Here is a 25,578-nt window from a genome sequence, read left to right on the forward strand (position 1 = left end):
CAAATCTCTGAGTGGATGCAGATGTATAGGAAGTTGAGAGGTTCATTATGCTCTCTCCCAAATGCCCCACTGTGAATGTACAGAGTACAGCCACCAAGGCTGGTGCAACCTGGATGCCTGCGTGCTGGCAGAAAGGAGCGCTCTGCCACGCTGCAACTCGTCCCACATGGGAGCACTCGCCCCAGATTTCACCCGTCTTGGTCTTCCCAAGACCAAAATTACCTTTCCCAGCTCCACTCCTTTTCCTCTCCTAGTTCTCATCCTTGCCAATCCCTCTTTTCTGGTTCTATTCCTGCTGCCCTCTGCATACCTCTGCCTTCCTCCTGCACCCCATCCTAGGGGTAATCCCACCACACTTGCATTCTTCAGTGCTTCCCAACCTATTTCCACTTCTCCCCTGCCTCTTTTCCAGCTCCCACTGCAGACTCTCCCATCACACCCAGTCCCACTCTTGTGGCTCCCTTCACCCACTCCACCCCTGCCCCAAACCAGGCCGCCTTCTTGAGCAGGGTTTTGTTTTCCTTCTCCAGAAGGCCAGAAGGTTTCAGCACAAGACTGTCCAGTCCAGTAGTCTTGCTGCTTGATATTTACCCTCCCCTTCATTAGGAGAGATCTGCACATTGTGAGAGCTGTACCAACCCAGAGCACACAAAACTCAACTTCAGCAGCACACCACAGAGCACACCACCAACTAGAGGGCCATGATGTGAGCGTGCTGATGGTCTTGGACACTTTTCTTCTGCAGGTGAATTCCCTTCATCAGTCAACTTGTTTGCCCCATGAATAGCAACGAAGGAACATTGTGCTGTTTGAAGAGAGGCACTGAGTGTGTGTAATGGAAAAAAGAGACATCCCTTAGAAGAAAGGCAAGACGGACAGCTTAAACAAATTAGATTTGGAAAGAATGAAGGACTCCATGGATGTCTTGATGGTCAGCAGGTATTACAGTAATACAGTCACAACTAGTTACAGGAAGGATTCCACATTGCTGGGTGCTGGACTAGGCCTTTGCAAGGCAGGCTGTGCCACCCAAGTTCTGAAAATATACCTACAGCAGCATTTGTCTTGAAGTGAGGAAGAACACTGCTGAGGAATAGCACATTATCACCTAAATCACAGACAGGCACAGTACAGAGCTTCTTAGCCAGCAGGCACAGTGGTACATAGCCCTGTGCCAGGTGATGCTACAAAACCCTCTGTCACGTCTGGATGCAGTCTGCTGCTGAGCGAGATATTCAAGGCTTGGCCAAGGCAGCAACAACACGCTTAGCTGCAGCAGGACAGAGCTCAGCATGGGCTGCAGAACCCAGCAAGGAAATGGGGCCCACGCTGCAGCAAAACTTCTCTTCCTACCCACACCGCCTTCTCCAAATCCAGGTCCTTGCAGTTCTGCAGAGCGATGGGAGGTGGAGAATTTGGGGGTACATGGACCCTGAGAAGCCTTGCTGTTAAAACACCCAATCATCTCTCACAGGCATCACAGCCACTGCTAAGGCTGTACCCTCAGCTCCTGATCCAAGCACCAAAGTGAGATTTTATACGAGCTTCAGCACTTTAACAGCATGTGTGGGGCAGTTGCACAAGAAATTCACTGAAACACATCTAGTTTATCGTTAGAACAATGCCCCGCTCACAGAATCTGCGGAAGGCAATCTTATGGCACAAGAATAGCCCTCCTTCCTGCAGCAGGGAGCCTCCGGGAGCCGTTTGGGAACTTTATTTCAGCACACCAGCAGTACTGGCACATTTGCTATTAAATTGATATATCAGCACTCCATGCAAAGCATTTTGAAGTCCAAGCAAGACGCTTGTTTTCCTCACTGCCTTTCTACACCTGGCCTGATCTATATATGTGCTACATGTGCTAATGAAAAAACTGAATAAGAGAAAGCAGTAGAAAATCTAGGCAATCATCAGTTTCTCCAAATAAATGATTTAACAATTTGTATCACACTTCAGCATAAACATATCTTGCTTTGACTTCAAAATCAAGTTCTCAAATAGTCAAGTAAACAGAAAAGAGCTCAGTCAAGGCTACAATTCAAGACATTTAGACTATCTTGTAAGTGTATTGCTTGCCAATGGCTTTAAGTCAAACTACAGTAGTAGTTTAAACTCCCATGGAAAGTATGCCTGCATTAAAACCCAGTACAAGAAACTTAAACATCCTGACAGCATGTGGCCATGCATGAGGTCACTACGAAAAGCTGCAGCATTTTCTTCAGGTCTTTATTTTTGTTTCCTGGGAAGTCTGAAACCATAATCAGCAGCTTATACCCAAAGTCTGTATTTCAGACAGCACAGACTGGAGCAAGTCCAGGAGCTGCATTAGCTCACAATATGCAGTAAAATAACAAAACCCTATCCAAGAAGATCTGGAGCACCAGAATGCTATTTAATAAAGGCTGACCAAAACTAGACGACTGCTCCTAGAGAGGACACTATATAGGGATTTCACTTGGAAAGCAGTTTCATTTTTATAGTCAAATTCACACTCTTCTCCCTCAAGGGAGGAAAAAAAGCATTCTATTAAAGACTTTGGCATATGTAAGTTCTCAGCTAGTTGATTTTTTGAGCTTTTTTGATTGCCAAGATTATCTTTATTTCTTGCAAGTCATTATGAGGAACAGTATGAGAGTGTCCACAGTTTCTGATATTTCAAGGGTCTGAGGGTATGTAAAAACCATCCACATAGAAACTGTTTTCTACAGAGGGCCCACAGGAAAAAAAAAGATAGAGTTATGTTGTGTTTTTGTTTGTTTATTTCTTCTTTTCCACTTCTTACATTTGTTTCAGCTACAGACTAAGAAAATTTTCTGTTAGAATAAACACAAAGCCTTTGATGGAAAGGGTCTTATTTACCCATACAATCTTCTCATCCTGTAATCAGGAAGCAAAGAGAAACAGGAGGCAGGCAGCTTGGTAAGGAAACTTGAAAAATGACTTCCAAACATAGAAAGGCAGGGAAAAGAATCGAGGAGACTAAATGATGCCAAGGTGAATCAGCAGCAGGAATGCCAGAAATCTGCATCCGTGTACACCACTGCCTGTTTTATTTAAAAAGTCAAGCAGTTGTTTCTTTGTGTTAGTGATAAATTGGTAGTCGAAGTACTTTTTTTCCTAAAGGGTGAAAGCATGTCACTGAGGGCATTTCACATTCACTACTTTGTGGCAAGTACCTTAAAAGGAACATCCAGTAACTTGAGTTGTTAAATAACGTGACAAATTTACTGCTACCACCTCAAAATAAAGCTTACATTTTACTTCTGTTGCCTTACCTGAAGGCTTAACTTCTCCTGTTCTGAGAGACACTTTTTTTTTCCCCTTAATAACTTACATTGCGAAGAAGATAAACAAGTACAGACTCCATACAGGATACTTCAGTTTCCAAATTTAGAGACTGTAGCAGAGCCTTGACTTCTTTTCAGTGACCCTTGCTAGGAGGCAGGGTTTAGAAAATAATATAGCAAGAATGAGAACTCAGAACACATTTGGGGTTCCATTATGTAAAACCAGTGCATAGTTATACCCATCACAGTCTACTGGAATTGGGAATTATTTTTTTTCTTCCCTGCTCCCATTTAGAATTCCTCTTATTCCAGCTTTACAGAGCATGCTGCCTACGTTTGCCATAAAGGAAAGCCACTTCGGTGATGCGCGACCAGCACGCGGACAAAGCCCTTACCTTTGTTAAAACCAAGTCGCCACTCTCCAGTAAGCTCCAACTAGATGACAGTTTTTCCTGTAACTTGTTCCATATCAATAATTATTTGAATGTGTAGTGCTGCTACTTCTTTTTGGTCAAATTTTAAAATGACATATTAGTGTAAGCTTTTAATATTAGTTTCTCTGTGTGTTTGTTATACAGAGGCCATACTCAAGCTATCTAATGCCTCGAAACCAGTTGCAGGGTAGCTTGGTGTTCAGTTTAGGTTTTCAGGAAATCTCCTGAGATCCATAAGCCAGGTTACAAAAGTAGGCAGTGGTAGAAGGGATTTACAAGTAGTTACTAGCCTTAAAGGAATTTGAGAGCAAAACACAAAAATGCCAGCTCCAATTCTAGCCACCATGACTGAAGTGCCACGCGAAAAGGATATTTAAGCATACCTCAATATGGGGAGTTTCTGAAGAACTGCCTTCAAGGAAGCTGAGACACAGATGTGCCTTACCCTACAACATCAAGGATCACAGAGGATGATGTATCTGATGTATCTGATACATGTCAAGCTGCTCCCAATACATGACACTTTTTTTTTTTTTTTCCACTGTTGGGTCACCAGGTTGGAGGAAGCTGGCTTCCAGCAGAGCAAGACAAATGCTAGCACAACTACACCCCTTTCCTGGCACACAATTTATCTAAATTAGATTAAGCCTTTCTGACCTCCTCCACCTACCCAGAGCTCGGGTTAAATGCAAGGGTTACCTCTGCAGCCCCTGCAGTACCGACAGGACACAGCTGAGCAAACAGCTCTGCCCTCTTAGCACGCAGCAGTGGGACTCAGGAAAGAGAACAGGCTGCTTTCCGGACCACTCAAATGGCATCAATCGTTTTGAACCTTATAATTGAGATGCAAAGTCAGGTTTGCATGATGAAGCCAGATATCATAACTTTAAAAGCAACTGTTAACATATACAAGGGTTAACTTAGAGGGCATTTGTACAGACAGCCCATTAAAATGAACTAAAAAGTCAGAAGATAATGACTGCTCCTTTAACATGTTTAATCTGACGCTGCTTAAACTATAACATTAATCATTTTAGGGTACAGCACTACAGAAAAAAAAAGTGAAAAGCTTCAGAAAGAGCACTGAATAGTTTTCCTCTGCTCTCCTCCACAGCGTACAGTCTAATATACATTGACAGTGCATCGCCAGACATGTATTGAAATAACCACCTTGATAAAACATCCTAATTCAAAGCCTAAAAAAACATGTTGTCAGCTCTATTAGAGCAAGCAAAGAATCTGTCATTTTGCAAAGCCTTGAAATTGTTTCTTAGCATTTCAACTCTGAATTTTGTTCCTGTTGAGGAAAATTATAGGTTAAAAGGAACAAACAACCCACTAACATTCAGCGGTTCTGTTAGAATAGATTTGATCTGATTTTGGAAGCAAGTACTTTGGTCTTTAATAAATAAATAAATAAATAAACAAACAAACAGTATTTTTTTTTTCCATTTTGCTATTAACTTTACAACAACTGACCACTAGGTAACCTCGTACTTTAATAATGGTAGGCTAATAATGGAAACCTGTTGACAAAGAAGGCTTGAAACTACATTTGCCTGATAAAGTTCCTTTAAATAAACCCGACTATTTATCTAGAAATGAATCTGATCTTGCAATCTCAACTCTCAAAAACAAAACAAAACTAATAAAAATAAAACCTTCCAAAGAGACGACAAAGAACTGAACTTTCCTAACTCCCCTAGACACGAAGAAAAGCCGTGTGCTCACCAGGTAGTAGGTTTATAGCCTCTCCAGACCGTAAACTCCTTCTTTTTTCCTCCAGTAAATCAATTACCTTCCCCACCCCACCGAAGGAATACCATACCAGCAAGCTCCTCTTTGACAGTTCAACCCATATCTCATTAAATGGAGTAGTTTTTTGTAACTTCTGTTTAACCTTGAAATCTTCTGTTTCTATTTCAGACGCGACGAAGTGCTGGTGTGCCTGAAAGCTTGTCTCATTTTTTCCCCCCCTATACCAGCTGGTCTAATAAATTACCTCTTCCTAACAACCTTATGTTAGCTATGCCCTTAGAACATACAGCAAAAATGTTATTATGCCACTTCAACTTGGAATTAAACCCTGATTAAAAGCACTTCTGGCATAGAAAGAAAAAGAAAAAAAAAAAGCCTCCCAAACTACTGCCTTGTCTTGTAAAGGTACCTGTTCAACTTCCCACTTATCATGCAGATGAGAGTTTATATACAAGGAAAAACTCACTTACTAAATACCTTTCAGGAACAGAAACATTTCCGATCTAAACTGCTCTTTTTTTTTTTTTTTTTAATGTTTGGACATTTCAGTAAGCTTGAGGTGACGTCAGGGCTGATGGTTAGGTGCTTAAACTATTTGCTACAGAGCATGAACATATAACCAGCTTGCATTATTTAAGTTTAAAAACAACTTTTTTTATTTAATTTGAGAAAGAGAAGAGAGTTGGGGAAGGCACAGTTTGTTGCAGATAAATCACCTCTTTTCAGTCCGTGGGTAAAGGTCCTTTTTTTCCCCGAGGTCCGGCAGCTGGAGGCTCAGCTCCCAGTGCAGACATGCCTTTATTTGGGAACAATGCACGAGCAGGCAGGGCAGGGCTTTTTCATACACGGTGCCCAGCCACATGCAAAATAACAACTTGGCAAAACGAGGGGCAGCCCTGCACCATCGATACAGCCATATGCTCCTCTAAACAACCCTGGACAAAAAAACAAATGCGGGATTGAGTCTGACAAAGCAATCAAACAAAACCCCTTTGTAATCGCTTATTAATCATTAAAGGGAAGAGGAGAAATCTACTCTCCGCTTTTATGCAGAGACAAGAGCACCACAGAAATCCTATAAAGCTTCAAGTTCACCCAGCTGTAACTCCTTAGGATACTTGTTGCCTGTATCGTAGTGCTATCTTCAGCACTGCAACGTATTTGCTTGAGAGCAGGGGCTGGATCCAGATTATGCAGCCACACGTAACACACAAGCAGCACTGGTTATGAATGGGATAGGGACAAACAGCTAACTGAAATGCTGCCAAATGACTGGGAATAAAGCTTCAAACTGGGCGCCATCGATGTACCAAAATGCAGGAATCACCTCAAATGTTGGCATTAGTGCTCATGGGCTCGCTGTAATACCTACACGATGACCGCTTGGGATCACATCCCCGTCTTCCCACAGACAGGGAAGAGATACTATTTTTACACACCTCCTGACCAGCCCACTTTGACAAAAATAAACAGAACTAAGACTCGAGGCCAGCCATATTCCTTATAGTCCCATCTTCCAAGAGCCTCAGAAACATAAGCAGCAGAGGAAACCAGAGGAGAGCAGGAGACCCTATGAATTTTAAGTTGCTCACCTCGGATGCTCACCCTACCTCACAGGCCACATGAGATCTGTTTGCATTTCCTTTCTTCACTCTGCTTTCTCTCACACCAAGGAATGCTCTCAGTTAGGAGAGTTATCATATCTTCAGCAAGTTTTATTTTATTGAAAAAGACATGATTAAGTCCCATCCAGGCACCCGCACCCCCAATCTCCTTCATCTCAGATCTTGCCAAGGTCATATAAAAGAACCTTAAAAAAAGGCACTGAAGCAAAATAGAAATCAAAGGTATCTATTTAAAGGCACTTTCATCTTCCTCAGAAAAAGAATATTTGTTCCAGAAGCTGAAGTTCACGTTCTGTACAGTCTTTAGCTTGGATTATCCCCTGTGCTCCTCCAGGAGCACTGGCTCAGCATTGTCGAGGTAAGGAAAAAATGTTCACTTTCACGTTGCTATCCAGTCACTGCAGACACCTCCAGCACTTGCACTGGGTGCACCATCACCACCAAGCCGGCCGCTCACTTCCAACCTTTCCAGACCACGCCGTTCACAGAAACACCTGGCTGCCATGGCAGACACAAAATGTCCTAAGAAATATCCCACCTGCATCCATCCTTTGATGGACAGCAGGTTTGATTACATCAGTCGCTATACCTGTGGATACTGCTCACCTTGGGATGGCACCCACAGAACCTCTTGAGCCAAACCTGCTCTGCATCTACCTAAAAATGCCAATTCCCCATCTGAAAAGTCCAAACAATTCAGACAAGAAAGCCAAATACAACAGCAACGTAATAATGAGGCTGTAGGAGAAAGGAGGGGAAATAACTTGATTTGCTAAGGAGAAACCTGGACTTCAAACAAAGTGGATTTTCTTCCCAAGGGACAGACTAGTGTCCCCAGGGGACAGACTAGCTCAGCATCTGTTCAGTCCTTCCTCCCTGACAAGCAGCCTTGCTGTCTCCTGCACAGATGCAATCGACACAATTTTGCCTGCCTGCAAGTTACAGTCCAAAGGCTCTTGTCCAGAACAGCTGAAGTTTGTTTTCCGTCATCAAACACATCTTGCAAACGTGTATTTTTTATTTTACCCAACTGATCTCCAATAGGGAGGCCACACAGCTAGTGTCTTTGGTGAGCCTAGAGCAGGAAGGGAGAGAGCAGAAGGGTAGGGGAGAGACGGAGTCTGCAGCGAGTCACCTCGTAACAGGGGATCCAAGGCTGAGGAATAAGCACGGAAGACTTCGTACTTAGTGATGCAAACTGTGACATTATATACATGACAAACATATTTTCCTCTTCCTCTGAAGGCAACTGTAAAAAGGCAGCCCAACTTTACACCCAAAAGCTGACATTGCCTCTTTAGTCACCCTACAACAAGGGCTGCTGAAGGCTGAGGTAAGAAGTGATTTTCCTTTTCTCAAAATTGAAGCAAGTCTCACTGGACACTAGCGATTTCCTGCTGCCCTCCCCCAGCTTGTGAGAGCTCTTACAAGCATTATTTCTGGTATGTCAAACTTCAGGGCTTCTTGCAACTTTATGGCTATACAGCATCTCTACCACTTACTCACAGCTGAAAGTTGCCTCTTTCAAAGTAAGATTTCAACTTCCTAACAAGTCAGACCTCTTTCTGAAGTCCTCCCAAACCTTCAGAATCCTACTCAGCATGTTTTGAGATTCGCAGTTGTTTTCAGACTTTTTGCTGGTATTCACGAACTGCTCCATCTATGCTTACAGCATTTGCTGTTCCTTGCTCTGGCAGAAGACGGGGGATAATCAGCTGTTTCATTTAATTCCTTGACCCAAACAAATGACTAGTTTAGTTTGGTTTAGATTTTAGCTTTACACCACATACCAAAAAAAAAAAAAATCCAAGTATTATTTTTATTCCTCTTCCTCCTACCAGTTGTGCCGTTAAAAGGGTCCTATGTTACAGATCTTGATTCAGGAAACACAATAGCATGTTCTTTCCTAGCACGCTCTCTATTTACAGAAGGAAATGTGTGGGTTTTTTTGTTGTTGTTGCTGCTTTATTTATTTATTTTTTAAAGTGGAACATTATTAGTTACATTATAAGTAACATTAATTCAGTAAGGTCCTAAAATTTAGGACTTGAACTATTTGGAATAAAGGTAGTCATCATTTTTGCCCATCGTACCACAACAGAATCACATATGAGGGATTTGCTTTGGCAGTTCTAAAGTTTCAATCAATACCACGGAAAATTAAGAATACAGTGACCACCAGCAAAAACTATAGAGATTTTTTAAATTTGTTTCTGCCAAATGAGACCAGAACCGTGACCTCTGGAGGTCTCTCCAACCCTCAGCAATTCTAAGAGCATTATAAACTACTTCTGTCCTACAAAACAGAAATTATATTTTTCATAGCTCTTTCAAGAGGCATAGAGTCTCTTAAAAGAAAGCAACAATCATTAAAACTGATCACTACCAGGTGTGAGTACAGTTACTGTGGTATTGGTGTCCCCCATAACAAGTCTAGCGAATGACACAGATAAAACATCACATCTACCGACAACTGGCAATTTTTGAGAGCCACCACAAGCTTCCCAACCCAGCAGGGTACTTTATGGCAAGCAAGCCAGAAATCGTGAACAACTCGGTAACAAAAATAATCACAAAAGACACAATCAGCTACTCAACTACTTGAAGCCAATTTATTTACACAGTAGCGAGATGTAAATACTTCCCCTCCTCTAACCACTAGACTTTTAGCTCAGGGAATATATCAAGAGATTCAGAGCCTACATCCAATACTGTAGCTCCCTCTGATTGCCGTATTGTGTAAAAACTATTGTGAGCGTATGCTCAGCCTAGTTAGCCAAGAACTTTACCATCTCTATAATTAACTCCGCAGTCTGACATCATCACCCCCTCAAGGTTCTCTTAAAGTTTTAATAGCCTGGTTTATGAATATTCATTTGCCAGCGTTATACTTCCAGGGATTTATGAAAACCCAATGGCACGTCAGTTCCCAAATAGGTTCCATTATTCCTGCTGCTTCCTCAGCATATTTATTACAAGCCAATTTTATGCTGACAGAAAGTGTATCGAGCCTGCAGTTGGTCCAGCCACCTAGGCCATTTTGGAGAGATTAATAGGCACAGCAGACATCTGAGTGCTACTTCTAAGGATGCCTATTAATCCCCCCGCCGGACAGGATGCTTCTTCACAGGCCTCGTTGGTTCTAGCCTTTAAAACCTCTTTCTCCCTTATCTCCTCCCGTTTCTCTCCTCCCACATGGTGCAGGAATTAGACGCCAGGCATGCAACAACCAGCCCTTCAAAGTCTGCCACCATGTAAGAAAGCAGTCGCGTATTCCCAAAGCCCAAACCACAAGGGGCTTATGAGTTTTGTAGAGACAACTATTGCGTGCAGTCAGCTTGCTTCAGCAAATGCTGCAAGTCGGACACTGGCACACTGCAACAGCTATATAAAGTTTGTGACACATTATTCCATTACCAAGAGGCATAAACACTTCTTCTGTACTGAAATATGTAATTTGCTTGACAGTTGCGTCCCCTCACATCACCCCCTGAACCGTGACAGTGCTTGAAACCATTGGCTTGGGCATTATTGTGTTTCACACATGCGTGGTGACCCAATCTTCCTCAGATGTTAAAGCATCTCCTTATTCTAAAAAAGGAGCTCAATGGAAGTTCACAGTACAAGTAAATCAAAAGCTCTTATGAATTGAATTGTGCAACAAATGTTTAGAGCACAGTTTGTAAAGGCATGTGGATTTAAGGCCATGTTAAATGTATTAAGCCAGGTGTATTTTTACTCAATTATTCAGAAGCTTCCTCCTAATATTCTTGCAAGCTGGTAAGCAAAACTAGAAAGCCAAATAGTAGATGCCATTTCTCTCATCTCTTCCCTGACCGGGCTCCTCCTTTGTCAGCAAAGCAGAAGCTCAAGAAGTCTCAGAACTACTTTTGTCATTTCCTAACAGAACGAATTTCAATAGACCTTTCTGAAGGCATCAGCAAGCCTTACCGTAGAACAATTTATGCAACTATGTGATTTTCCCCTCACCATCACCACTACAGAACAAACACGCAAAGAGTTTTGATGTGCTGTAAACAAGCATTCAAAGTTTCTGCTTTGTTTGAGTTTCTGCTCCAAATATTTAAAAAGCAAAGGGAAGATCTCAACTTCAAGGAGTCGTTTCCAGTAGTACTGTCTGGCAAATGATTACATTTAAAACAGAACCTGCAGACTATTCAAAGTTAGCAGGGGAAGAGGGGGACAGAAACACAGATAAAGAATAACAAGTAATAAAAAAAGGATTTAATCCCTGGAGGGTAAGGAAGGGGAAATTAGAGACCAGCAACTCAAAGGCAGTCAGGAAGAAAGGTCAGAAGTCTTGAGGGATGTAATCGTGATCCTGTTTTAAAAAGGGAAAGGCTATAATTGTGACTGATACAATGGCCTATTGGCCAGTCCTTAAAGTGTGAAGTACCACAAATAAAATGCTTTACAGAGCATCACTTGAGCTTTTTCAGTCAATGCTTCCTTTAGGTCCCAGGCCACAGCTTTGGGAATTGGGATAAAACTGTAAATTCTTACCAAAATCTAGAGAAAAACTCTGATACTACAGGCAGTCCCTGACACCGGTCAGACTACAGCAGGCACAGCATCACTGTGGTTAAACTACGCTATTTTTGTTTTCCTTCTGTGGAGAAACCAGGCTACTTGGCCTCGTTTTTTTCTCTCCCAGACCTCTTTGGGGAGGGTAGGGAATAATTTATGCTATGTCTTCAGAACACAAAACCCTATTGTCGGTCACAAGCAGCCTGTTTGCCCCAAAAGGGATAGATTCTTTGTGGTGGAGGGGGAAGGGGAACCTTTCCTTTCTAAGCAATCTCCTTGAGAAAGAGAATGCTTTTATTAAAACAACAACAGAAGGTTAAAATAAATTACTTCAAGAATCCCTGAGCTAAAAGCTAGATTTTTGCTTTTCTAAGAGCTCCAATTGGAGGGGAGGAAAAAACAAACAAATCCGTGCTGCAAAACTACACCACCACCACCCATTTATTTACTTATTTTTATGGACTTGCAAGCTAAATCCCCAGCCTGTAACAAAACTATGTTTGGGTAGCCAGCAACCTTTAGAGCTAAACAGCCACAGCACTTGGCAGGTGGTTGTAGGAAGGACTTTTAGCTACATGGAAAAGAACAATAGGCTCAGTAAAGCTGAATGCCCAGGTTTTTTTGGCATCCAGTGCTCTCGTAGGATATAGAGCCACATTGTCCAGGGTCAGGGTCCTGCGTTATGTAAATATTTCCTAACTTTACAGCTCAACTGCCTTAGTAGACCACCCACAAGGAGTACAGCTTGATGCCCACGGGAACAGTACTACCAACTTCATTGTTTTTTACTGTACTCTACTTAACCCCCGTGAACTTACAGAATGGCTCCTCTGCCTCGGGAAGTTTCACCTGTCTGCCCAGCGTGATACCCCAGAGCATCACTTGGTGGGCAGAAGGATGCAGCTCAGCTCCATCACCCTGCACGTTTAGGTTTCAGCCTACCAGTCTTGTAATGTGCAAGGGCCACTCTTAAATTTTGCTCCCCTGCTAATGGGAAGTGGCGTTCAACACAAAAACCTAGTTCTGCTGAAGCAATGCAAATGCCAGAAGACTACTTTGTAATTCAAGTAATTACCACGTGCTGCAAAAGAAAAGCAATTTGGAAGCATTAATCAATCTGGAGCCGACTTAAACTCGAGCTACCCAGTACGTCCTGCAGTCAGGTTGCGTTTCACAGCCACTGAATAAAAGATGAATAAAGATCAAAATATTCTGAGGTACTGAACATTGTCAGGGTGCACAACATGTGAGCGAAGTCATGTCAAGCACCAGCCATTTACACCTCCTAGGGTGTAATCCCATGACGCAATACCCAGATTAAATCTCAGACTATTATCCCAGCATATCAACCCTGTCTGTTCCCAGCAGAGAGGTGACCCAAAGATCCTGTTTAAACCAGTCCATTTATCCAATCAAGACAGTGAAAACAAAAGCATGGGAGAACTTATCTAATAAATTCCCTTGGTTTTCCTTGAAACCAGCTCTAGGTTTCAGTCTCAAAGCCTGGTCTCTAACCCTTGATCTGTCTCAACCCCTGCTTTCATGCCTCTCTGTGCCTCTGTCTCCTTGAAATCTTGCAGAGGGACCAAGCGGCCTGCAGTGGCAGGCTGCTTGCTAAGCCAGGAAGACAAGCCAGGGCAACCAAGCCTAATAGTCCTCGCTTTATCTTATGTGTCTGCTGAGATGAATGTGCATAGAGTCACTTTCTTTCCTGACAATTACTTCCACAGAATCGTGCTGTCATGATATTTCACTGTCTGCATACAGTCTCACATCATCATGGGCAATTGCAAGTCACTCATAAAAGTCTACTCAATTACTGGCCCTAGGTTTAACTTGGAAATACTCATCCATTCAATATTTCAGTAAGAAACTAGCAATTTCTATGCTGGCTTCAATCAAGTTGTGAAGTTTCTGAGATATCAAATAGAAGTCTTTAGTATCTGCACTTCAAAATTATGTCCTAGCTTTACTTTTACACCTCTTTTTACTTAAGTCCAAAGAAACCAGCACAGGCAGCATCTAAGCCTCTGTAATTCAAGACAGAAGCTTATTTAAATCTCAAATGAAAGGTGCAGAACTGACTAATTTCAAGTAGAAGGCTGTTCAGACCTAAGTCTCCACGATGCTCTTTCAGATGCACGGAGCAGAGGCAAGTAGATAACAGGGCAATTTGAGCACTGGGCTAGGAGAAACAGCAGTAGGCTTGGCTCAAGAATCAACACTGTGTCTTAGATTAAGAGAGAAGTTCTCTTTGGCATAAGACATAACGTGTTGTCCTACCTGCCTTACCGTGGTCTGTTTAGGCCTCTGAATTCAGCAGACTGAGGCTGTCAAGAACACAGTATAATAGTGCGTGAGCTGTACACGTTTAGTGCTGACGTTTCACCTGATGTGAAAGCAATGCAAGTCACTGAGGCATCTCACAACTCATAGGGCCCACGGTTTTTGTCCCTGCTCCTGCCTTCCAGCCTAAGCGGTGTTCCCTACTCGCTTGTCCTTCACTCTCACTTCCACATGGAGCACCTCTTTTCTCACCCCCACGTAACTCAGCACAGGCACTGGCAGAGCCATGGTGAGCAGGGCTGGGGAACCCATAGGGCTAGAGAGGAGAGAATAAAAAGCCTTCAGACAGCAGTTCCCTGACCTGTGTGGCCAGGGGGCAAACTGCGGCAGGTGGAGAGAATGGGTTGGGAGCAAGCTGGGGGATGACAATGGCCTGGAGGGCTTCCTAAAGCAGTGTTTTAAATCAGGATTGTCACTTTCACTGTTCTCATCTGTAAGTCCAAGCCTTCAGCTGCCTAAAGCAGTCAGAAAACAACCTTGGTAAGCCTAGCCTTTAACATTTGCAAGGACATGACCCAGTAGGTGTGCTTGGGTATACCTAACATAGCTGGGCTTTTACTCATTGCTTTTACTAATGCAGCTGACAGTAGGAAAGAATGTTGCTGGCCTCACCAAATGGTGTTTGAACTGTCTAGGCATTTCTACAAGAAATGGAGAGACCTGAATTTCAAACTTTCCAGCCAGAAACCTGCACTCCTACTTCAAGTGACAGTCCCGAACAGCAGTCTACAAGCACAGGAACTGCATGGCAACTCTTGAGCTCCCTTGTCTCAAGCTGGGCAGCTATGACAAACACAGGAAGTCTTACTGATGATTTTGTTTTTCTGCAATTAGCAATTGCTATAAATCCTCCTAGTTAATGTTTGACACATTACTAGCTCAGAGAACAAAACGTTGGACTGAAGTGTGCTGAGCAACCTCATGTCATATTTTCTCCTTTGACTCAGCCATTACAAATCATTATATCCAGCATATACTTATATGTATATATGTATACAATCCTAATATCCCAGTACATGATTAACACCGGAAAAACCTTATGGCTTTGAGTAAGTGCCAGGACAGATCATTTTTTTTTCCTGTGCCCACCTAAAGGGAACCCTTACATGTTAAGAGTTGTGACTTCATCTGATGACTGATCAGCAAAGACTTCCAGCCTCTGGTCAGAAGAGAAATGACAACGGCTTGCGCATATGGGAGTTCTCTAAAATTCACAACTATTCAAGTTACCAGAGCTCCTCTTAGCTGAACACTTCTCTTTCTTACCTGGCACTCAGCATGCCACACATAAGTTTATGACCAAAGCTCTTCTGTTGAGCTCTGAGATACTTTGAGACAAGCAATTCTTTACTGCTGCTTCAAAGAACCTAACCTAACACAGTGCTCCACAGATCTAATATCTTGCTCCATGTCTGTGAGATCTTCGGCTGGACAGGTCGCTTCAAATGCACAGGGCAGGAGGTAGCGAGATGAAGACTTGGCATAGATTCCCACGTTTGATCCTCCTCTACCTTAGCTGGCACCAGAACTGGTAGCCTGCCTGGCTCTTCACTGCATCAACTTGCATCTGCTGAAAGCATCAATACATTAACATCAGTCTATTTACCCCTTTACAGACATGCCTTTTCCATACATATGTACCCCTAAGGCTGCCTGATCCACACTCCCCAAAAATCTCGAGGAGATGTCAGTGATAGACTTACATATCATTTCAAAAAATTAAATTGCGTACATAAGTACATGTGGTTAGTTCAGTTAGTCATTCTTGCTCTGAAGGAAACAAGCCAAAGACCCTACTGCTTCCTAGAAACTTCAGCAAGGAAAAAAATACCAAAAGTTGTCCACACAGCAAATTTTTGCGAATAGAATACATTTCTCCTAGGAGTGTTGTCATTCACTACTGCTTCTATTACAAAATAAGTGCAACCAGCTGAAGCACTATTCTAGATGATTGCTATATAAGCAAAATTGACAAAAAAAAAGCTATTAATGGGTTTGTTCATTCTCAATACAATTGGTTAAGGATTACTGAAAGTACAATGTTCTTGAAGCTCTGCAGAGGTACAGAAACATTTTCTGTAACTGCTCAGTTCAGTTTTAAATGGCTGAGTAGCAGGACTCACCCCAGCCCAGAGACTAACACACTAATTGTCAAAACATCAGTATCTCCACTACTTGCACATATAAACTGACAAATGCATTTTGACAATATTGAAATTGAAACACAACCTCCAGCTATTCATGTCTGCTTGCCGAGAGGACCCTTCCTATCTCATTGTTGCAATTCAGCAATTTTCCACAGGGCTCAAGTTCCCACTGAAAACAACATAACATTTGGATATTTCCTTACACTTTTGACTCTCCTTGTTCACTGCACAGTTTCTTCAGTTTCTTACCTGCACGCTTCAGTGGTATGCAACCTTCAAACCTTTGAAAATAAAAATTAAAAATAGCTAATTGTATTCACAAAGAATAGGAGAAAAAAGTGAAATCCAGTGAAGCTGGAACCTTGTGGCTGCAGGATTACCATTACTAACTCCTGGTTACCAATGGAGTGCCAATAGAGGACTGAGAAACTGCTTCCAGCAAGACCTCATCTTGTTTCCAGCTGGTACTTAGTGGAAGATGACATTGAAATACTGTCCTTTTGTCTCTCTCATATAAGCAGCTGGGGCAACTACCTTTATAGCAGAGTTATTCTAGCTGTCTCAGAGGCTTAGTTCCACTTCTTTTCAGAAACAGCAAGACTGAAAAAGTCACATGTAAAGCACATACCACCTGAGTACATCCTAGACCATTTTGTGCAGTCGTTTTGATTGCACACTCCTCCCTTCTTGCCCAGCAAGCTCTCAGGAGACAGTGCTAGCTTTGTTTTATGCTGGGGAATATACAGCAATTTTGACCAAATCTAACACCGATATGATGGAGGAAGAATGAAATCCTGAAGGTCTTTGCTGACTGCCAACATTTTTACAGGTATAAGCCCCGAGGAACACGCTTGGCAGCCTTTAACTCCACGGAAGCAGTATTCCCTTCGCACATGGCTTTGGCATGCAAGCTCAGTTCTGTGGGGAAATTACATATCTGCCTAATGGTCTGATGTAGCCTGACATGCTTTTTTGTGTGTTTGTTGTTGTTGTTTGTTTAGAAAAGTACAGGGCCTTAGTTATTAATACACATGATGCTTTATGTCCAAGTTCATCGTGACGTTTGTTGTTTACCTGAAGAGACACAACCCTGGAAATCCGAGTTAATTTTATCTGGTTATTTGAAGTCTGATTTTACTTTTTTTTTTAATTTTATTTTTTTAAACTCTGTAAACTGGCATCATTACAGCAAACAGGGACCATTTCATCAACTACATCCAGAGAAATCAGCAAATACTTAATGCATAATTGTTCTACCCTCTCTGCTGAAAGGCTCCCTTGAACATAACACCATGTGAGCAAGTGACATCAGAAGCATTTTTATCACCACTTACCCAATGCATTCTTATCTGCTTAAGGCAGACTCCAACTAGGACATGCTTTGCTCATTAAAAACCAGAGACCTTCCAATGCATCGGTTAACTCTAAACTGCCTAGCTGGGAAAGTAGCAAAACCAGGGAATTCATAAGGGAAGAGAACTTTGCCTACTGCTTCTCTTAAGAGCATACTATTCCCTTCCATTATGTCAAACGGAGGCTTCTGAATGTAGAAAAAGAAGCCTGTGTCTTGTGCGAGAAAACAGAGCAGGCACAGCGATGCCTCTGGAAAGTCAACAATCTCAGCCACCCTGTTTCTGCAAACTAGTCCAGAGATTTTTGCCTCTTTAAAGTTGTAAGGAGATTGCCATGCACATGAGCCAACAACTTGGAGAGCAAAAACGCACTCCAGCAGTGGCAATTTAAACTAAATGTGCTTGTGCAATTTTTCGTTATATTCATTATATGAAAGGCTTCATAGATAAGAGCCTGTCTTGTGAATCCATTCTAAGCGTGGAAAATGACAATGTTGCATTTAAACAAACAAGAAAACAAATAAATTCTACACGCTGTGGCGAACAGTTTGCTTAAACAAGTGTACTAAGACTGTAAAAAGCTTTCAAACCACTTCATCAACATAAATCTAAACAAGACAGAAACCTCAGCTCATAATGCATTATGACGCATGCATTATAACACACATACCCTTTCCACACAGCAAACTGGCAAAAGACACCTCCAGCCTCTGCCTGAAAATGTCTCGGTCACAAATGGCTCAACACCACCCCCTCTGAGTCTGCCTTGACTCACTGTGAAGGAGAAATGTGTAGTCTGCAATTTCATTATTCCTTACCCTCTCTGGGGCTCTACGTACAATTAAATTTATGCTGTAATCTGTCTTCTCCATATAACAAGCAAAGACGGAATACCCAGATTAAAACTCCTTGCCTGCTCCCCACTACCTTTATTCCATTAACACTAACAAATATAAGGAATTTGGGAAAGAAATACCAAATATAAAGCTGTATTCGTTCTGAATAAAGCTCCTAGAGATCTGAAAATCTCCCTCACACTGAAAACTTCTGCCAAGAATGTCATTTAGCAATGCAGTCAAGACAAAACTGCATTAGAAGAGGTAGAATTAATGCTTAAATTGACTAACTAATCCCCCCGAGATACCAAGGAAGAATGTGTACCTGTTCCAAATATTTAAGCATCTGCTGCACAAAGAGAAGCTGATATTAGTACCTCTCATCAATCAAAATGTTTGCTGCATTACACCCGTTGTGCATTTCAGCCTGAAACCCAAGTTAAGGACTCCTGCTCTTGTGCAGACCCAGGGGTAGCCAACTTCTGGTATCTGATGTCTTTGTGGTCTGTTTCAAGGCCTTTAAGGCACTGACCTCTTCTAACAGGCTCATAGGAGCACAACACAGACAGGCCAAAATGGTGGAGGAATTTATGTCAACTTGCTTTCAAAGTGCAAGCAGCAAAGAAAAAAATCTGATCATACAAAAAAGGATAGCTGGTAAAAATACTAATTTTACTGGAAGCAATATAACAATATTTTAAGTCAGGAGCAAATCGAAGTTCAGGTCTGTTATTCCAGACAAAAATTAAGAGATAACCTGAAGGAGAATACTGATCCTGCAGGCTTCCCCCACCCCCTGCTTGAAGGATTTTATCTCCTATAAAATCTACAAATAGAAATAAGTATTAAAATGGGTGTCTGCCAAGGCTCACTTAAGGAAGATTAAAAATATATATCTATTTTTTCAATAAACACTCCTTACACTAAAATGCAAAATAGAATAAAGAACATAGAATTCCAAACAAAAATTCTAGAGCCATTTGTCAGACGGATACAAATACAGATTTGCAATCCAAAGAAAATGGATGATGGCCTTACATTGCTAGCTCCTGAAAGGGGAATAGAGACAATGAGTAGAACTATTTTTAAAACAAAAAACTTACTGGCAAGGACACACTACTTGCATTTCTGGAGATTAAAACACAACATCTGGAACACCCTTGAAGCAAGAAGCCTCCTCTTTCCCCCCCGTCCCTCACCGTGCTCCCCCCTTTTAGCAGCTGATCCTGCTGCAGAAGCGGACGGTAAAGCAGTGCCAGTGACTTTCACCTGTTGTGTCCTGGTCACGTTTAAAAATAAGAAAATATAAAGTTGGAGGAAGCTTTCTTCAGAACACCCCAAGAGTCAAACTATAACAGAGTTCTCTCATGTAACAGTATTCACATATGTTTATAGTACTTGTTAAACAGGCGAAAATCACTACTGAAAAATTTTGTTTTTATGGGTGTTCTTATAGCTGCCTGTAGTGCTGTGGCTAAGGTTAACGTATTAAAACTAAAAAAGAAAAAAGAGTCACCTTACACACAAACCAACCAGCAACAGCACCTTCCATTCATAGCAGAATGAACTCATCCTCTACGCAAAACCACAAGAATAAAAACACAAAATGCCTTAAGGAAGGCTGAATGACTGGCATGCACAGGCTGGAATAAACCCACTCACATTTCAACCTGACAGAGCCTCAAATATTCTCAAACAACTGGCTCCAACGACTGCGTGCGCGCTCTCCGAAGGACATGCTACTTACTGCTGAATCCTGCAAAAAATCCACTTGTCTGCCTTTACACAAAGGAAGAGAAATTGAAGGTACAGATGTAGCAGGAGGGGGCAAAGTCTTCTCAAAATGGTTAGAAATAACTCCTGAAGCGCTCTTTAGCCAAAATTTTCATAATTCTTGTTTGAGAGAAGTTTCTTACTTCAGCTAAGGCTCCTTCCCAAAGGACTTAACACTCACCGCTAAGAAAACAGAAAAGTGACTTCACAAAGTTACCAAATATCAACACACAAGGCTGGCAAGTGCATGTGCAGTCAAGATGATTCAGATAAGTCAGATAAATTTAGAACAGCGCTTTCCTAAAAGCATGCGTTCACCAAATGCAGCAAATATGCAGGAGCTATATTCCAAGGGCTGATTCCAGACATTAGAGCAAAAAATTTATTAGGGAAAATCTCCTTTTAAGAGTTCGCTGCGATCTGAAGTCCTCAACAACGTTACTCCTCGATCTGCCTTTAGTACTTCCATCCATCCCTGGATTTATCCACAGAAAAAGCTATAGGCTCTCCAAGCTCAGAGGACTAAGCCAAATGCAGTGTGGCAACTTCACATAGGACCAACCTTTTATGGTTGGAACAGTAGAGCTTTGATACAGCTAATCTACCATAAATAGCTCTTGAAACTCAGAAGGATCAAATCAGCTGTTTGCAACAGTCCCAGCCTGTAGCTGCTTCCAATCCAATTAGATTGTCAACTCTACCTTCCAGCTTTCCTTTTTATTCCCCCCTCCGGTCCACGACTTTTCAAGTCCTGCTCCTGCAAGAAATTAAACGCTGCACAGACAAATGCAGCAGAATAAAACGTGTTTAATAAAAACTGAAACAAATGAGTAAGTATTCTTGCAATTATCTCAAGGAGCAGAAGTTTTAAAACAGCTTGAGCATTTGATGCCTTTTTTTTTTTTTTTTTTTTAAATCGGCCCTGACTTGTAACGCAAACGTGATTCAAAATAAGCAAACAGCTCTGAGAACAGTAAGCCCAGCTTTAAAAGGTTGGTTAAAAAAAAAGAAGATAAAACTTCATGGAGCACTATCCGTGTCCCAGATTAAGGCACTGAATTGCTTGCTTATTTTTTCTGTAACTTAGACACAACTGCGAAGCACTAGAACTCACTGTTATGAATTTTTATATTACAGTGTTTCCTTTCTGGTATTTAGAACCATTTTCCCATAAAGAAACCCTAACTTCAGAATACTTAAATAACTGGGAGTGTTCAAAACGCACGTTTGCTACCAATACAAGCCAACAGATCTCCAAAAACCACCACAGGGACTACTAGAGCACAGTGACTGCCGAGAAATTAGTGCAGGGCCACTGCTGTGAAAGAGGACACCCGTTTGGATCCCGCGAAGCACAGATGAGCAGCATTATCTTTACGGTTCACTTCGCAGTGCAAAGGAACAGCACACAAGCATGTAAGTGTACATAAACAAAAGATGTATTTTTAACTACATATTATTGATGTCTCCCCATTAACTCTTTCCAAAACAAAGAGTTAAATTACTCCAGTACAGTGCAGGAACTCCAGCACTTCAAAGGGAGATGTGTCTTGGCTGTACGGCCTGAATCCATACCTCCTGTGACCACTGACACCCTGAACATTGCCAGAGCATCCTCCTATAAATACTGGGCATAACATCTAGCATTTAAACATTGGTTCTTCTTGCACAAGACAGGAAGAAGAGGATTTCTAATTCCCAGTATTCAAACTGCTTCAAGAAGGGCCTGGAATTCGGCTCCTCTGGAAGCTAATCTAATGAGAAGGACAAAAAAAAATCCATCATGGAAAATTCTGTATCCCTTTGTCAACTATCTGCCACCCTGCTCCTCTCTGAGCTTGTGTTAAATGTTATCACCTCAATTAAAGGACCTGGGTTTTAACTGCTGTGCAAAGTACGTAACACACACTAAACACAGGAGGAGTCGCTGGTTTCCATCTTGCCTGCACAGATGATGGATGACGAAGTAACTTCAATTAAGTGTGGGTGGGTTAAATGAAGAGGCTTGTGTTTAGCTGTAACTGTGCATGAAGAGCCCAGCTGTGTCACTTTCTGGAAGTGTCAGAAAAGTCAAAGAGTTGGAACTGGGCACAGAGGGCTGCCCTTTAGGCCCTACTAAATGCCCAACCAAATTAATTCAGATGCACAGGGGACAGCGAGCTTTTCATTAGCGTGGAGTAAACCGAGCATGTGACAAGTAGATTAAACAGACCTGCAAGATCTGCCTGAATAAGTTTATCACTTTGAACACTGCTTGTAGAACTTGTCACATTATGCTGCACAGTGGTGAAAAAAGTAGCCGAACCCATTGCTGACAAAAGTTCAACGGAGCTCTTAGAATGCAGCAAGCATGCCTGCAAGTGCTGAAGAGAAAGAGCAGTCATGAGCACGCTGCCAGAGCACAAGTGCTGGCGTTTCGTGCCCTATCCATAACCATTTCAAATCTTAGGTCTTTTATTACTGAGGAATTTGAAGGATGTGAGTTATGACATGGGAACACACCCCCTCTCAAGGAGCAGGACTGGGATTCCTTGTTTCTTTCATACAAACCACTCCACATCTTACTGCTCGCATCCATTCTCCCTATCACACAGGGCACTACAGTAAAGATTTCACTTTTGCAGCTAATTTTAAAAAAAACACAACTGCATATGCTCTTTTCACACACACTTCCTTGTCTACAAACTCACAAAACAGAACTGACTGTCATGGAAATGCAGCATTTTCTTCCTCTTCCTCGCCACTACAAAATTTCTCTAAGCAGAGCAGAGGAAGCCACATCCAATATATTAAATCACCTCTAGCTCTTTAGAGCAAGTGTGAGATCTGGCTTGTACTGTACAAAGAGTAACACATCTCTTACCAAAAGAAAAAAAAAGAGATGCTGTGCCCTTTTCAGGCCACAGGTTCTGTCTCGGTGAACACAGAAGTGCACATGAACAGACACAACTTTGGTACCATGGTCTTGCTTTGCAAGATGAGTAACAGTCAAGACAAAACAGTTTGAAAAGCCTGAAGTGAGCAAGCATGCATTCATTTAACATTTCAGCTTCCCAGTTTACAGATATCTTCTTCTTTTCAGCTGGGAATGGGAGGGAAGGGCAAGACTTCCCAGAAAAATCAAAGGCAGATTTAATAACGAGTGACTTACCAGCATCCATTGTCAGAATCATGACCCCACTTCTGCGTCCCAGGAAGCAGGAAGCCTTACCCATCCAGTGCGTGCGAATGACTCAGAAGGACAGCATGGCTTTGTTTCAGCTTATATCTTCCAGCTCATTCACCCCTCCTCCCTCTTGTGGGATAAAAGTGTTGCCTGTGCCTGACCACCCCCATTGGCTCAGTTCGGGAGCCACTCATTCAGCACACTCAAGTTGCTGTGAGAGCCTAAAATCAGCCATAGGGAAATTCTTACTGATTTTTTTTTTTAAACCCAGCCCCCTTTTTGTACTTCTGGGAGAACAAACAGTTCATTGTTTCGCTATCAGACACACGTTACAGCTGGTGGTGTTGTCACGGGGCCAAGCAATTGCCCGTGCTCAGAATCGATGAGGAGGTGGCCAGCCGGGGAGGGCTAGCATCAGCCATCCCCAACGCCAGGCACTGCCTGCCCGTGGAGGAAACGCCACGTGCCTTGTGTCAAAGCCTACGCCCTCCAGCTTCTCTTCAGCGCATCTATATACACCCCACAAACTGAGGATCTCATGGTTCTCCAGGGAGGATTTACCCTTCCATTTTATTTTTAAATAGGCAGAATGGTAAAGGGCTGCTGTCGCACACCTCAACTCCGCATGTTAAACTGCAGTGAGGAAAGTCTTCTTTTTTTTCTTTTCTTTCGTTTAAATCTGAAGGGTTTTTTGAATGTAATAGCTAGGCTCTGCCCAAGGAATTTGGAAAGCTGCTACGATCTATTTGTGAACCACCACCCCAGTCAGATAATACAGCGTCAAAAAAAACCTCGCCACAATGCAAGTGAAACTCTATCTGATCAAAAGACATCTCAATCCTTTGTTAATTTCGATCAAACAATAAGACAGCCTAAAAAGTATGCACTTGGGAGGAGAGAAGGTAGAGGGCATTTGTTCCTTTCTGTACAATGCAATCCTCAAGAACTTCCAGTGCGACTTTGGGAGGCGAGTGCCTGTATCTCACAGTGCGAACTGCTGACAGACGTGGTATCTGTGCTTGGAGGTTCAACACACACAGTGAATGAAACACTGGCCCTCTTCATCTTTTGATAAGAACTACCTTTTCTAAATAAAGCATGGACATATTAGGCTGCCATCTCGCCACGTTAGTCACCGCTAGATAACCTAAGATTCATAACTCCGCGATACGGCCACGAGTGTATTTTGGAAGTGTTGCTTGTGCTTGTTGAAATAAACAGAGCTTCCTCTCCTCCCATCCTCCATTTTTAGAAAAGGTATCAGTTGCAAGTCTCATACGCTAACGTTTGCAAAGGCACTAATGAAGTTAGAATCCACAATTCAAGGAAATTAGCAGAAGCAGTATAATTACATCATCACTTCTCAGATTTCTTGACCTTCTCTTGCTGCGCATAACTTCACACCAACAGTCCTGAGCCATTGCAGTTTGAGGGAAACAAAATATTCCTAAAACCAAAAGTTTCTGATATTTTCAGTACGACGCTGCAACAAAAACATTGGAAAGAGGCAGGGGTAATTCAGATTCTAGAAACAAAAGCAAAAGTTTTCAGTGAATGGAGATCAGGAAGCAGCTTCCTAAGTGGACAGACTGCTCCTCAAATACTTCCTACAAGGTTTTTGCTTTCAGAAGGGCTATTAAACAGAATCAACTAGTGGTTTCATCTAAAGTTTACAACTCTCAAATTGCCAAGATGCTATTTCGTTGACCGTAATCAATAGCTACGGGCATTTGTCACCAATCCAAGCCATGTGCAGAGATGCACATTAAACTTCTGGGAATGACATGGGGCATAGCTTACTTCCTTACCAGTACTCATCCATTTGAAGAGGGATGCAGCAGTATGGAAGATGCTTTTGCACTCTCTACCTACCTCATACTTTTTCACTTGGCATTATCTTTACTAAAAATTCACGACAATCTGGACGAACGAACAACAACGAAAAGGATTAAAAAAAAATCAAAGTTTTGAGTATTGCACTTCAAGCTGTGCAATCCCAAAGCCCGAGAGGATCTAGGTAGAAGATAACTGAAGACCAGTCCTTACCAACAAGATAGAAAACAAACAGCGAGAACCCCACAGCCTGCACTAGGTACCAAGCTAACCCAACACTAACACGTTCATCCTCAGGCAAACTGAGTGTGAGTAATACTCACTGTCAGAAAATGCCAGAAAACTCTCCAGTCACCAAATGCACATTTCAAGAAAACACTAGCATTTACTGTACAAGAGCATACCACTCTCAAGAGGATGATCTTTCTTGTATGCTTGGCTTTTGCAAGAAGTCCAATACTACTGCTCTG

General features: G+C 42.2%; 1 protein-coding gene across 6 annotated transcripts in view; it reads right to left on the bottom strand.

Moving 5' to 3' along the window:
• Positions 1-25,578, bottom strand: part of SVIL (supervillin) — a 137,737-nt gene that overhangs the window by 81,018 nt on the left and 31,141 nt on the right. Inside the window, exon 1 of one of the 6 annotated variants that reach the window (XM_035545201.2) lies at positions 23,261-23,398. The exons of 4 other annotated variants lie outside the window; for them this stretch is intronic. In XM_035545201.2, the coding sequence (XP_035401094.1) occupies positions 23,261-23,324 (64 nt within the window). In that variant the 5' untranslated portion in view covers positions 23,325-23,398. Of the gene's footprint in view, positions 1-20,083; positions 20,549-23,260; positions 23,399-25,578 lie in introns of those variants that run through there. One more of the 6 variants, XM_035545207.2, reaches the window with a different exon arrangement.

The sequence above is a fragment of the Cygnus atratus genome, chromosome 2 (assembly GCF_013377495.2).
Source record: "Cygnus atratus isolate AKBS03 ecotype Queensland, Australia chromosome 2, CAtr_DNAZoo_HiC_assembly, whole genome shotgun sequence".
Classification (NCBI taxonomy): Eukaryota; Metazoa; Chordata; class Aves; order Anseriformes; family Anatidae; genus Cygnus; species Cygnus atratus.